The 14,760-nt window shown below is 42.8% G+C and overlaps 1 protein-coding gene across 3 annotated transcripts in view; it reads right to left on the minus strand.

Annotated features, from left to right (window-relative positions):
* The window catches only part of WWP1 (WW domain containing E3 ubiquitin protein ligase 1), a 160,484-nt gene that overhangs the window by 75,409 nt on the left and 70,315 nt on the right, over positions 1-14,760 (minus strand). For all 3 annotated transcript variants that reach the window (XM_006112979.5, XM_014581648.4, XM_075920431.2), the window contains exon 8: positions 7,231-7,564. In XM_006112979.5, the coding sequence (XP_006113041.1) occupies positions 7,231-7,564 (334 nt within the window). The remainder of the gene's footprint in view (positions 1-7,230; positions 7,565-14,760) is intronic.

Raw genomic sequence — 14,760 nt, forward strand, 5'->3', positions numbered from 1 at the left:
ACGTGGCCATAGACTCAAATGGTGTATGGGTTGGGCTCGTAGTACAAGGTTTAGGTTTCAGGCTGGGACTGGTGTTCTAAGCAGTGGAAACATGTTTTGGATGCCTTTTAGGAATCGTTTAGTCATGGTATGGGTGAAAACCAATTTGTCCTCAATGAGTTGGTTGGAATGCAATTATGGCTGTGAGGTGTACCTTTAACGAACTGAGCGAGAGGCGTGTATGTTTTAGATGTAAGAGGTACTCTAGTTTATCGGTCAGTGGAATCATGGATGGATCTGCCAATCTTTGGTTCGCCCATGAAGAGAATCTTTGCCACTTGTACAGGTAAGATTTTTCTTGTTGTGACTCTGCAAATACTTATTAATATCTGTCTAACCTGATCCATAAATGTTGCTTCTATTGAAGAGAGCCAAGCTTGGAAGGGAAGGATTTGAGGAGATGGCCGCCAGACATGGCCCAGTTGTTGAGTCAGGCCTGCACAAGAACAGTTCTGTTGACACTTTTTGTTTGCAAAGGTTGCAAACAAGTCGATCTTTGGGAATCCCCCACGTGAGAATATCTTGTGGAGTATGCGGACATCCAATTCCCATTCGTGGTTGTACATGAATTTCCTGCTGAGGGTGTCTGTGGAATATTGCTCTTGCCCGGCAGATAAGAGGCTTGTATGTGGACATTGTGATCTATGTATCATGATCATAGGTGCGTCGCCTCTTTGCATAGGCGGTAGGATCTGGCTCCACCTTGCCTATTTATGTAGTATATTGTGACTTGATTGTCTGTCACATCTGTTGCAGGAAGTTCAGGCAGGTATACTGTACCGCTCTTAGTTCCAACACATTGATGTGGAGAAAGTGCTTGTGGCAGTGCCATCATCTTTCAACTGTGAGGGGGCCTGAATACACTCCCCACCCTAGGAGGAGGCGTCCGTCATGATCGCAATCATAGGGGGGCTTCTGCAGAAGGGTACCCCAGCACACACAATTTTTTTTATCTACCTACCACTCTAGTGAGCGTTTGATCCTGTTTGGGAGCAATATTAGCTTGTTATACTGGTGTAATGGGGTCTGTACACCATTCTGAGCCATTGCTGCATCAGTCTCATATGCAGACTGGCGTGTGATACCACTGCTGTGGCCACTGCCATGTGGCCTAGAAGCTGTAGGCAAGTTCTTACAGGAACTTGCGGGCTAGACTGCAGCACATTGACGAGGTGCTTGATCATTTGAAAGTGGTGGTACGGGGAAGAGGCTGTTGCCTGGATGCAATCGAGGTACGCTCCTATAAACTCTACGGTCTGAGCCAGTTGGAGCTTGCATTTGACTAGGCTTATTTGGAGTCCCAGGGTCTGGAATAAGGAAATAGTTTGGGAGACTACCTCAAGGGCCTCCTGGCGGGTGGGCGCTCTGATCAGGCTGTTATTGAGATAGGGAAATATAGATATCCCCTGTGCACGGAGGGGGGCAGCCACAACTGTGGTAAGTTTTGAGAAGGCCCTTGGGGCCATGGAGAGTCAGAAGGGCAGTACTGTATATTAGAAATGTGCGGTACGCAGTGTAAACCTCAAGTAGTTGCAATGTGCAGGATGCATGGATAGCTGAAAATAAGTGTCTTGGCGGTTAAGAGTCAATAGCCAGTCAATTTACGGCGGGTATTACGGTAGCTAAAGTCACCATCTTGAAGCGTTCCCCCCAGAATGTGGCAGTTGAGTTTCCTGAGATTGAGAATTGGTCTCCAACCTCCTGATTATTTTGTTGTGATGAAATAGTGGGAGTAGAAGCCTCTGCTTCTGTGACTCTGAGTTCTATGGCACTGATGTGGAGAAGATGGTTGATCTCATGGAGTTGAACGCTCTCATGAGATGGGTCCCTGGAGAGGGATGGGGATGAAGGAACATTGGTAAAAGGAATGCAGTATACCACTCTGACGACTTCTAGCACCCACTTGTTGGTCACAATGGAGGACCATAGGTGGAAGAAAGGTAGCAGATGTTGGTGGAATAGTAGGTGGGATTGGGGTTGTTCTGTATGAAGGGGTGATATCGGACTCTTGACCTGACCTTCAAAATGTTTGCCTGGAGGTAGACGTGGCTGGTTGGTTAGCGGTCTGTCTGCATCTGGTTTGTAGTTGCCTCCTCCTGTTGTCAAAGTATCTCTGAGACTGCCTGAAAGGAGAGGATTTGTATCTCTGATTAAAATATCTATTTTGTTTGCATTTTGCTGCAGGCACATGTATCCCAAGGGTTTTCAACGTTGTTTTGGAATCCTTTAGTGAATGGAGGGACGCATCGGTTGCGTCTGCAAAACAGCTTAGAACCCTGGAAGGGGAGATCCTCTATTATGGCCTGTACCTCACGAGGAAATCCTGACAGGAGGACCTCCTCATCACAACAGCGGTTGCAATGGACCAAGAGGCTGTGTTGGATGTGTTGAGGATGGTGTGAAGGGCCATGAGAAAGATCAACATTCCCTCATTTATATGGGCAGAGAACTGTTTCTTTGACCCTCAGGAATCATTGGCACTTGATTATCCTGGAGCTTCCCTGGCCAGAACCCTGGTAGACGTTGGTGTTTTGGTGCTTGCTTTTTTTTTTTTTTTTTTTTTTTTTTTTTGAGGGAGAGTCACCTTTGCTGGAAGAATGGGATCTTCTCCTATTCTGGTCAGAGGAAGAGTCAGCTGGCCAGTGTAGTGTCTTCAGACATGGCCAGGGGTGACAGTTGGCGCAGGAGAGATTAATGCTCCAGATCTGCAGCCGGTCTCACTGTGTCTCTAGTGAGAGAAGTTTCAGTTGAAGCTCTCATGCCTTCCATGTGCAAGCTGTAAGCTGTTTGCTATGCTCACACTGTGTTCTAATGTGTGCCTGACCGAGGCAATGCACGCATTTGGAATGACCGTCGGAGACAGGGATCAAAAGCCTTCAGGAAAGGTAGGGTTTGAAACATTGTTCCAGTTACAGTTTAGTTAGTTCTGTTGGTAGTCAGTCAGTTAGAATTAAGATTTCTTTTCTCCTTTAAAAAAAAAAAATGGTTGGACTGCCAGGCATACCACGGATAGTAGGACTGATGGGCTACGTCTAGACTGTAAGCCTCTTTCGAAACAGACTTTTTCTAAAGCTACTTTCAAAAAAGCCTCTTTCGAAAAAGAGCATCTAGACTACAACCAGTACTTTAGAAAAAGCAAGCCGATTTTTGAAAAAGAGCACCCAGGCAGTCTGGATGATCTCTTTCAAAAAAGCACAGTTTGCATTACATAGAGCCTTTTTTCGAAAGAGCACTTTCGAAAAAAAGCTTTATTCCTCGTAAAACGAGGTTTTCCACGGTTGAAAAAACTGCCGTGTTTTCGATTTACTTTCGAAAGAATGCAACAGCAGTCTAGACACACCCTTAGACAAACAAAAAATGCAATCTAACAGAATCACGGTCTAACTGGAACAACGTTGAACTAGTAAGCGAATAAGGAGAGCAACGGCGGTTTTGACCGACGCCAACGGTGGTACAGAAGGAACTGAAGGGATGGCTGCCATGCATGTGTGGTAGCGGCACCGCGCGTGCTGCCTGCCTCACCTGTGTGGCACACCAGTGGGCACGGATACTGTTCATCTCTGACTAGACGCGCAATGGCACCGCAAGACCCAAGGTGGAGCACCCAAAGTGACCACTCCTCGACGAAGAACATTAGGTTAACTTAAGGTTTAACTAATTTACTGGAATTTTACATCCCTACTATTGACTGCCTACATGAAAGTATAAACACACACAAAGTATAAAATACACCCATGACTACATCAATAATGGGAGAGTCCAATGACCTATCCAAACTGAAACAGGAACCTTCACACATTCGATAGCTAGTTTGAAAGGGTAGTTTTTCAACGGCAGCCGAGAAAGAGAAAGTGAGCACCACTCACACCTCATTCACTTTTATATATATTGATTTGACTTTAGTGTCCACACACCCTTTTCTTTCCACTTGCTGTCACCCAAACTGTATTAAATCAAGTTTAATATCAAGTAATAATTTAACAATTTTTCCCATATTTTCCTGCATTAAATTTTTCCTTCATCAACAGGCACCTCTGGAAGTTCTCAACAGGACATCTCTCCAGCACTGACCAGGAACCAACAAAAAAAGTGGGCCAGCACCAAATCACATAGACAAATCCAAGATATGCATATCTTTTCTGTATCAACTTCAGATTATGGAACTCCCTCCACTTAGTTGAAAATGCCAGGAGGACACTGGACCACACCCACAATGCTTACATGTTCTTGGAAAGCAAGGGTCTACACAGGTGCACCAAGGCAGTTGAAAAAGACACCTTTTTTAAAAGTCTTTATATCTTAAATTCCACTTGTACATTTGATGCCCCTCTAGTTATAAGTGTGTAATACCTTGACATTTTCAGGCTAAACACTAGACTATATTTGTTTCCAATCATCATCCTCATTCATCTCCTAAGATCTTATATCTAGTTACCTTAGCTGAAAAAATGTAGCAAAACTCATGCTAATTGCAAGATTTCCCACCATGATTTCTGCAAAGTGTCTGTAGTTCTATGAAACCCCTGAAATATATGAGAAACTGCATTGTGGAAAATCACTTAAGTTATGGTCAAGTCCAAATACAATTATTACTGTTTGTTTCCATATCAGAAACCTGAGTCCATGTTCAATGCCTGTAAAGTTCTTGGTCTAAAGGTCAACTTCTCAGACTGCAAAGCCTAAGTATATAAGCTATCACTCAAGGATCACATGAAGCAGAGGAACTGCAAATGGTAAATAAAGATGAGCAGAGGAGTTAGCAGCACAGTCTGGGGCACTTGTTAAAACTAGATCTATTCAAACAAAATGTGTTTTAATACAGCCATTCATACATATTGAAAGAAAGAATACTCACCATACATACAAATTATGACACTGTATCCTAGAAAGCAGTGGCTGTGAAAAGGACTAAGGGGTCATAGTGGACAAATATTATGTTGTGGCAAAAAAGACTAATGTGATCCTTGGATGTACAAAGAGGGGCTTATCACAAGGAGGATTAGAGAGATTATTTTACTTCTGTATATGGCATCTGTGAGACTGATACTAATACTGCATCCAGTTCTGGTGAGCGCAGGAGACAGCACTGGATGACTTCTCAAGGTCCCTTCAAGTCCTCTGATTCTATTTTAAAAATTATACTGAGAAAATGTTGAAGCTGTAGTAAAGAGACATAAAAGTGATTTGAAGGCCGGAAAAAATGCCTTATTACAGCAAGACACCTAAAGAGTAAAATCTGTTTAGATTATCAAAGGAAAGACTGAGAAATGACTTGATCACAGTACCCAAGCTCATCCACAGGAAGAAAATATCAGGTACTATAAAGCTCTTTAGTTGAGAAAGAAATTTTTTTAAAAAAACCACGGTATCTGGAAGCTCAAGTCAGATAAATTAAGCATAAATTTTAACCGCGAATATGATTAACCACTGCAACTGTCTACCAATGCAAGCACTGGCTCCGTCATTTCTTCAAGTCTTCAGATCAACAGATACTTTTCTGGAAGTAAAATGTATCTTTATTCAACATGCAAATTATTAGATTCAATATAGGGATGAGAGGAAGTTACTCACTTTACACAGTAACGATGGTGCTGCGAGATGTGTTCAACTGTGGGTGCTCCACTATAGGTTGTCCCAGTGCTGCATGAGAGAGATTTTTGAGCAGCAGTCAACAGGGCCATACGTGCACCATAGGTGTGAGGCGTTCGTGCCTTAACAGATCTTGTGAGTGGCTGTACCCTCTGTTCCTTCTCTACTCCAGAGCAGTGTGTGCACTCCAAAGTATAGGGGATCAGGGTGATTAATAGAGCACCCACATGGACACACATCTCGAATACCACTGTTATTGCACAAGGTAATTTCCTTTTCTTCTTCAAGTGCTATCCCTTCGGGTTCTTCACTACAGGTTACTATGTAGCAGTATCCATTCAGGAATGCAGGATTCAGAGTCAGAGACAGCAGAGGTTAAGAATGCTGAACCAACTGCCCTGTCCATAATATGTTCTGAAATAAGCATAGTGTCTCGCAAATGTATGCTGCTAGGGCCATGTACCTGCTTGGCATTAGGGATGTCACAATGTGTTTACTTCTGAAAATTTCAGCGGTAACACATTTACATGTAGGCAGGGGAGGCGGGAACCAGTGCTTGCAGGAAGCCAACTAAAGGCTCCCACCTGCCTCCCTCTCCCCCACACTGCTGCCTCTGTATGAGATACAGTACCACGAGAGATGGAGGGGGCAGGCAGCTCTGCAAAAGTTGGTGCTCACATGGCAAGAGTTGGCTCATCCATTTTGTGGTCACTATGGCTGGAGAGAGCTGGTGACCTGGGAGGTTCAGTCAGTTAAGTCACAGGAGATTTGTCAGTGCCGAAAAGCAGCGAGGGAGGTGCCAAAGATAGAGTGGTATTTCTGAGTGGCTATGGTGGTGCCGTCTTTATCTGTTGTGGGACGGTGCCGTGTTCGTGTCTTCTTTGCTCCGTGGATGAAGGGTGCTGTGCATGGAGATAACCTATGTTGTAGTATACTCTTAAAATGTGCTTAGGTTTCAGTTACCTCACGTAAGTACCTCTCAAGTCTAGTCTGCCAAGTCATGGGATACTCAGCTAATAGGATAGCTTCACAGACAATGCAGCAGCTGCAAGCACTATCGTGAACTGAAATGTTTATCACTTCTATTCTTTGTTTTTTAAATATTCCACACACTCCCTTTACAATTTTATTTATAATCAGAATATTTATAGGACAAGTCCAGATCCACTGTTAGTGTCTAAAAGCATTTTCAAGTAATTTTTACAGCATTCTTTCTCTCCCTTCCTACACACATTTTTTATCCCTGTGTGTGTAACAAGCTTAAAAAGCAGATGAGTAAGGAACTATACCCCAAATGTGGAATACATTTAAATATGTCAAATGAAGATTCTTTGTTGCCCAGAATGCCCTAAGGCTCTTCTATATAGGTCATATCACTGTCTCAGCAAATGAGAAGCCTGTTGTTAGTTTCTGGCACCAAAAGCTTCCAACCAGTTAGGATTGCAACACCGCAAAACTATTTTAAATCAAATACCAATGTCTCAGCCAACTGGATTCTATTTGGCAATTCAGAACTGAAACAAAATCTCTATGTCTATATATAAATGTGTTAAGGCCAGATAGGATTAGATCATGTTATTAATTAAAATCAAGTTTACATACCCTGGTGGCAAGGGTTCTGTACTGGCACTACCATGCTGCTGTCTTACAGGTTCCCCGGATGCACTTGAAGAGTCCCTTGGTTTTGCTCCTTCGACAGTGGTGCTGCTTCTGGTATTAGAGGACACAGAGTCTGTGGTAGTTACAGCTTCATGTCCTGTAGACACAATGTGGCCTGTAGAAGATGTGCTGTTTTCAGAGTAACTAATTGCTTCTGTTGTTGATGGAGGTTCTGCGTTAGTGCAATCTGTAGACATGGAGGTTTCTACAGAACTCATAATAGCCTCAGAGGCAGCATTATCAACTTCTGGTGCAGATGACGATGATTCACCATTAACTGGGAAGCACAAAGTAAGAATGTTTTATATAACAGATAGGTGTCTGATACAGTTTATTTTTTAAATTAACAAAAATTAAGTAAGTTTCACCTATTGAAAATAGAAATGCATTTTAAGGTTACACCATCTAGATTAATGAGCTATGCTCCATGTTGCAGAAGACATAAGTAAAATGGAACAAGCTTTTTCAATTAAAGCTATGCTTCCCCTATCTCTATTACAAATCAATACACTGCGAACATAAGATAATTTACTTAAACTCTAGTAAGAGCCAAATAAATGAAGGTGACTTACAACCAGAGTTCTTTAAAATGGCTCTGTATATTCACACTACGGGTAATGTGCCAACCAGTGAAGCCTAATGGTAGAAACTTCTACAAGAAGTTTCTCTCGGAGTGCATCTGTACCCTCACTATCTTCAAATGATCTGATGGCAAGGCTATTTAAGAAGGCACTGTGCCCCCTTCCAACTGCTGACACAGAGAAACCAAACCGGGACTGACAAAGAAAAGGTGGGCAGGAAGCGTGAATGTGTAGACAGTCATCTAGAAGAAAAAATGATTACCTATCTCTTATAATTGTTTTTCTTAGAGAGATGTTACTCATCTCCATTCCATGAAAATGTGCATGCACATCTGAATTGGAATTGACATGAGCAAGCACTCAAAAAGCAACTCTGGTTACAAGCACCTTTCTTCATTTCAAATGGCTCTACATATTCCCATTTAAGGACAGTTTGACAAGCAGTGCTAAAAAACTACTTGTCAAACAGACTCCTTATTAAAAAAACAACTGAAGCACTACTCCACTACCCTCTTGAAGCCAAATCCAAAGAATAATGTTTACTAGATATAAAGAGACTTCCAAAAGGTAGTATTTCAGATTTCCCAAACAGGAACATGTTTAAGACAGGGAAAAGATCCTACCACTGCCCTGGCTAAATGAGATGTTACATTATGCACAGTAATTACTGCTAACTAGTGGCATTCAAAGAAACACTGTTTTACCCCAACAGGAAATCTGTATTTTAGCAGACAAACTATAACCCATAAAATTCTTACCAGAACAAGTAAACCAGAAGACCTCCTAAAGTCTTTATTTCTAGTCAGGTGTTAGAAGCATATTAGCTTATTGTTTGAAGAACATGAAGCAGATTTCTGCTTATTAAAACAGCTTTGGGGGAAAAAAGTGGAAAATTGTCTGTTGTGAAACCCAGATAACAACTTTGGTAAAAACTCAAGATCAGGTCTAAAACCATGATGTCTTTTTGAAAAACAATAAATGGAGGTTTTGCCATAAAGGTGTATAAATTCATCCTTTTCTCTAATGTGATAACAATAAATAGTTTTAATTGATAAATAAAGAACACTCACCAAAGAATCAAAGGACAGCCTGGTAAACCTACCATCCACAATTTCCTTGCTTCCCATAAAGGACTGAATCACTTACCCTTAGTTTTTAAAAGATATGTATTTTCATATTTTTAATCTGGCAAAGTCATCAGAAGCAGATCCGTATCGCAGCAGCACTAAGGTATTTTCAATACAAGGTCTTGCCATTTGACCCTTCTACAGAATCAAGTCTTGATCTTGCTGCTATAGGACAGCATTTAGTAAAAAAAAATACTTTAAGTTATCTATATTTAGACAACTGGCTGCAAAAGCCACATTCATAAGATGATCTGCTAGACTGTACAGATTTAGAATTGCTTCTGAATATCAAAAAGTCAAATCTATGTCCAACTTAAAAGATGTTTTATAGGGGCTATACAAGACTGAGCAGTAGGAAGAGCTGTCTTTTCAGAGGAAAGATTTCTGAAAACAGATTGCACTACTTTAAAGATTCATCATACTCAAACCAATAAAATTGTTTTCTTTTTGGATCTGATGGGTGTTATGGCAGCAACTACTTGTTTTTCCATTTGCACAACTGAATGAAGGCACCGGTTGGGGCTTGAGTTTACAAGCCAAACCTGGACAGTTTCACTTGAATCACCATGTTATCAAAGGGGTCATTTTCAAACCCCCTTTGCCCTCCATCATAGTAATATACAATTCACCAAACATAATGGATGGGGCACTCATCCAGGATCTTGCATATTTTTAGATCACCAAGCATCTCAACAAAAGATTCTCCACATAATCATTTGGAATTAAAGGCCATACATCTGGCTCTCACATCTTTCCTTCTTCATATAAAAGGGGAACATTCTTAAGAGAGTAGTAACAGACAGACAGTGCAACTGTTGACGTAATACAATAATACATAAGACAATGTAGACATAATTCATAGCAATGAGCCATCTATTACTTTGACTCCCTTGGCACACAGCAGAATCTATGGGACTGGTATAGTCTTCTCAATGTCTATCTGGTTGCCCTGCAACTAGCAGGGGAGAGTAATATATTGACAGATTGGACAGTCAGATAGTTCTCAGATTCACAAGTGATTACTGCAGGATTAGGTCATACAAGATTTCTCCAGTTGGGATTTTGCAACCACGTACAGCAAAAAGTGCCCTGTCTTTAGTTCAGGAGTAGGAAGAAAAAGCCCCCTGGTATAGTGCAGCTTTTACCTCTAAGGGACTTGTCATTTAAAAACATGTTCAGATCATGCATTTAGGTAATATACATATGGCCTTACTATGTAGTTATTAAGTTGTCAGACATAACGTATTTCCTCAGCACTGGTATTAGCATACTTTTGGCCATTTAATCATATGCCTTTTCTAGATCTACAAAAGCTCAGAAACTATCCTTTTGGTATTCTATCGCCTTCTCTTTCTTTCGACAGATTACAACCAGGGCATCTATGAACAGGGAAAAACAGTAACAGCAAATGCAGAAATGGCAGAGGTGCTTAATGATGTCTTTGTTTTTACCAAGAAGGTTGGTGGTGATTGGATGCCTAACATAGCGAATGCCAATGAAAATGAGGTAGGTTCAGAAGTTAAAATAGGAAAAGAACTTAAAAATTGGTTAGAGAAATTAGAGTCTTCAAGTCACCAGAACCTGATGAAATTCATTATAGAATACTCAAGGAGCTGGTTGAGGAGATATCGGAGACATTAACTATTATCTTTGCAAAATCATGGAAGACAGGAGAGATTCCAAAAGACTAGAAAAGAACAAATATAGTGCCCATCTATAAAAAGGGAAATAAGGACAACCCAAAAACCTACAGATTAGTCAGCTTAACATTTATATCGTGAAACATAATGAAGCAAATAATTAAGGAATCCACTAGCAAACATCTAGAACAATGGTTCCCAAACTTTTTGGCATCATGCTCCCTTTTTGATTTTTGAAAAACTCTCATGCCCCCCCTACCCCCAAAAATAGCAGCAACACTTGTTGAGGGGGGGAAAAAAGGGAGGGAACTGACCGTAGCAGCAAAACTTGATGGAGGGGGGAGGTTGGGTCGCGCCCCCCTTCCCTGGAATTTCTTCATGCCCCCCCCAGGGGGGCACGCCCCCCAGTTTGGGAACCCATGATCTAGAAGATAATAAGGTGATAAGTAACAGTCAACATGGATTTATCAAGAACAAATCCTATCAGGCCAACCAGATGGCATTCTTTGATAAGATAACCAGCTTTGTGGATAAGAGGAAGCCATAGAATTGGTATATCTAGACTGCAGTGAATCATTTGATACAGTCCTGTATGATCTTCTCATTAGTAAACCAGGGAAACACAACCTAGATGGGTGCATAACTAACTGGATAACTGTTCCCAAAAAGTAATTGTCAATGGTTCACAACATGCTGGAAGCACATAACAAATGGGGTTCCTCCAGAATCAGTTTTGGCACTCGTTCTGTGCACAGAGTACACACTTACAAAATTTGTGGTTGATACCAAGCTGGTAGGGATTGCAAGTGCTTTAGAGAACAGGATAAACATTCAAAATGATCTAGACAAATTGGAGTAACGGTTTCAGGGAGTAGTCCAGTTGTTTTTTAAGTTTATCCTGTACAAACTAATAGTCTGGTAACACTTCAAAGACTAACAAAACATGTAGATGGTATCATGAGCTTTCGTGGGCACAGCCTGGTGGAATCTCTATCATTGGAAATTTTTAAGACCAGGTTAGACAAACACCCATCAGGGATGGTCTAGATCAGGGGCAGGCAACCTATGGCACACATGTCATAAGTGGTATGCGAGCCAATTTTCAGTGGCACGCACGGCGGGAGCTCAGCTCCATCCCTCCTGCCTCCCTCCCCTCCCTCCCCGGCAGCCATTTGAGAACACTCCTACTCCCCCAGCAGCAGGTTAGGCTGCAGGATGAGGATGCAGTGCTGTGGCTGAGGCTCCTCAGTGGTGCTCTGCAAATGGTCTGGGACAATGTGGCCATGGTAGTGGCACCTCCAGCCTCCAGGGCTGGCTCGAGACTGCATGGCTGCAGTAGTGGTAGCAGCGCCTCCGACCTCCAGGGCCATCTCAAGATTGCGTGGCCACGGTAGTGGCACCACCGGCCTCTGGGGCCGGCTCAAGACCGCATGGCTGCAGTAGTGGTGCCTCCAGAGCCAGCACGGGACCCCATGGCTGCAAAAATTGCTGCAAAGGGGTGCAAAACCAGGTAAGCATCCCCCCTAAAGCCAGACCCCCACACCTCAATCCCCCTCACTCACTCCCCTCCTCCCACCAAGACCCCACCTTAGGTGACTATGAAGCAGTATTCGTGCTCTGGCTGAACACTATCTTGTATAGTAGAGAGGACTGTCTGTCCAAAACCAGTGTCATGAGACAGGTAAGTTTCAAGGGCACAGTGCTTTGAAGACATGTGGCCCAAGAATCAAAATAGCAGATCTACAAATGTCCCTAAGAGGTATGCTGTGGAGGTAAGCTGTAGAAGCTACTATAGCTCTTGTAGAGTGTGCACACAGTTGCAATGGAGGATTCTGAACTTGTTGTAGTCCAGTCTGATGCAGTCTACTATCCACCTAGATAATCTCTGGGTAGAAACTGACATGCCCAGAGAGCTCTCTGTGGTAGATGTAAATAACCTGGGTGACTTGCATATTTGCTTAGTCCTGTCCAAGTAAAAGGCAATTGTCCTGTGGACATACAGCATGTGCCATGCAGCCTTTCTATCATCCATATGAAGCTTTAGAAAGAAGAAAGGTAAGTATATGGGCTCATTACAGTGAAAGGGAATGGAGACTAAGGAGGAATTTTGGGTGTGGGCAAAGAATAACCTTGTCTTATAAAATGTTGAAGGGTGTACCATAAGTACACCAATTTTCCCCACCCTTCTGGCAGGTATGACAGCTACCTGGAAGGCTACCTTCATAGAAAGGTGAAACATGGAACATGGAACCAGAGGTTCAAATGGTTTGCGGGCAAGAGCCCAAAGCACTAAATAAAAGGTCCAAAGCTAGAGTCGGGGGCCTTGCAGGTGGAAAAGTATTCTGTATGTCCTTTAAGAAGCAGTTGGTAGTTGGGTGGGTGAATACAGACTTGTCATTGATGGAGGGATGAAAGGCTATTAGGGTGCAAGGAAATATCTTTAGGGAATTGAAAGATAACCCCAAGTTTAACTCTAGCAGATATTCTAAAAAAGATAGGTAGTGGTGGTGTTGTTGGATTTGAAAACTTTTGTTCTGTCCACTGAGAATCTTCACCGCTTATAGACATAAGATTTACTGGTTGTTAGTCTGCAACTGTTCAATAAGATTTGTTTGACCTGGTTTATAAACGTTGTTTCTACTGAGGTGAACCAGTGAGGAACCATGACTCGATGTGGAATGTTTGTAGAATGGATGATGGACTATGCTATTCTCTTGCATCAGGAGATTAGGGAGCATCGGGAGTCAGTGTGGTCTTTTCTTGGACATCTGGAGCAGGTAAGGGTACCCCGTCTGCCTGGGCCAAGCCTGAGCGATGAGGATGACTGGGGCTGCATCGAGTCGTATATTGTTTGTTGATCACTTCAAGGAGTGGAATCGGTGGAAAGGCATAGAGAAGCTGTGTATTCCATGTTATTGTGAATGCATCTCCAAGGGAGCGTATATCAAGGCCCACATGCACATAATATTGTGGACACAGCTTTTTGGCAATTATTGCAAACAGGGCAACTGTCGGAAAACCCCTGAGGGTGAACAGTTGATGGAGGATAGTTGGATCCATTTCTCATTCATGGCTGGAATTGAAATTCCTGCTGAGGTCATCCACAGTGACCTTGTCTTTGCCCGGTAGGTATGAGGCTAGCAGGTGAATGCTGTATGTAATTCACCACATCCACAGGCAAATGGCCTCCCTGCATAGGAAATAGGATCTGGCACCTCCCTGTCTGTTGATGTAGTACATGGTTGATTAATAGCCTGTAAAAATTTGCACTGTGTTGTTGTGTGTAAGATGCAGTAAGCGTTGGCATGCATAAAACACTGCTCTCTGTTCGAGTATGTTTATGTGCAGGCTGGACTCCTACAGGGACCAATGACCCTGTGTTTTAAGGGAACCTGTGTGTGCTCCCCAGCCGAGGAGAGATGTGTCTGTTTTTATGGTCATAAACTGTGGCTGTTCGTGAAAAGGTACTCCAATGCACACGTTTCTTGGGTCAGTCCACCAGCCCAGGGACTGTTTGACCCTGACTAGGTTTGACACTAGCTTCCTGATGCTGTGAAACCACAGCCTGTATACTGTTCTCATTCACTGTTACATCTCTCACATGTTCAGTCTAGCATGCTGTACTACAGAAGTGGCAGCTGACATATGCCCCAATAACTGGAGGCAAGCCCTTGCTGGGACTTGTGGGCTGGTGTGAGACAAGGTCCCGTACAGCTTGAAACCTCTGTTGTGGAAGCGAGGCTGCAGCCACCATGCAATCGAGATGGGCTCATATAAATTCTATTGTCTGGACTGGTTAGAATTTGCACTTGGGCAGGTTTATTTGTAGGCCACGGTTCTGGGAAAGTGCTCTGGTTAGGGATACCATCTCTTCCACTTCATGACTTGTGTGCGCTTTTAGCAGACAGTCATCGAGGTACAGGAATATCGAGACCCTATCTGTGGAGGTGAGCAGCGTCCACAGCAAGCAATTTGGACAATAGCCTAGGAGCCGCTGAGAGTCTGAAGGGAAGCACTATGTACTGGAAGCATGTACCATAAACTGCAAACCTAAGGTATCTCCTGTGTGTCAGGTGAATGGACACATAGAAATAGGCATCCTGGAGGTTGAGGGTCAAAAACCAG

This window comes from Pelodiscus sinensis, chromosome 2 (assembly GCF_052426305.1).
Source record: "Pelodiscus sinensis isolate ZL-2025 chromosome 2, ASM5242630v1, whole genome shotgun sequence".
Taxonomy (NCBI): Eukaryota; Metazoa; Chordata; order Testudines; family Trionychidae; genus Pelodiscus; species Pelodiscus sinensis.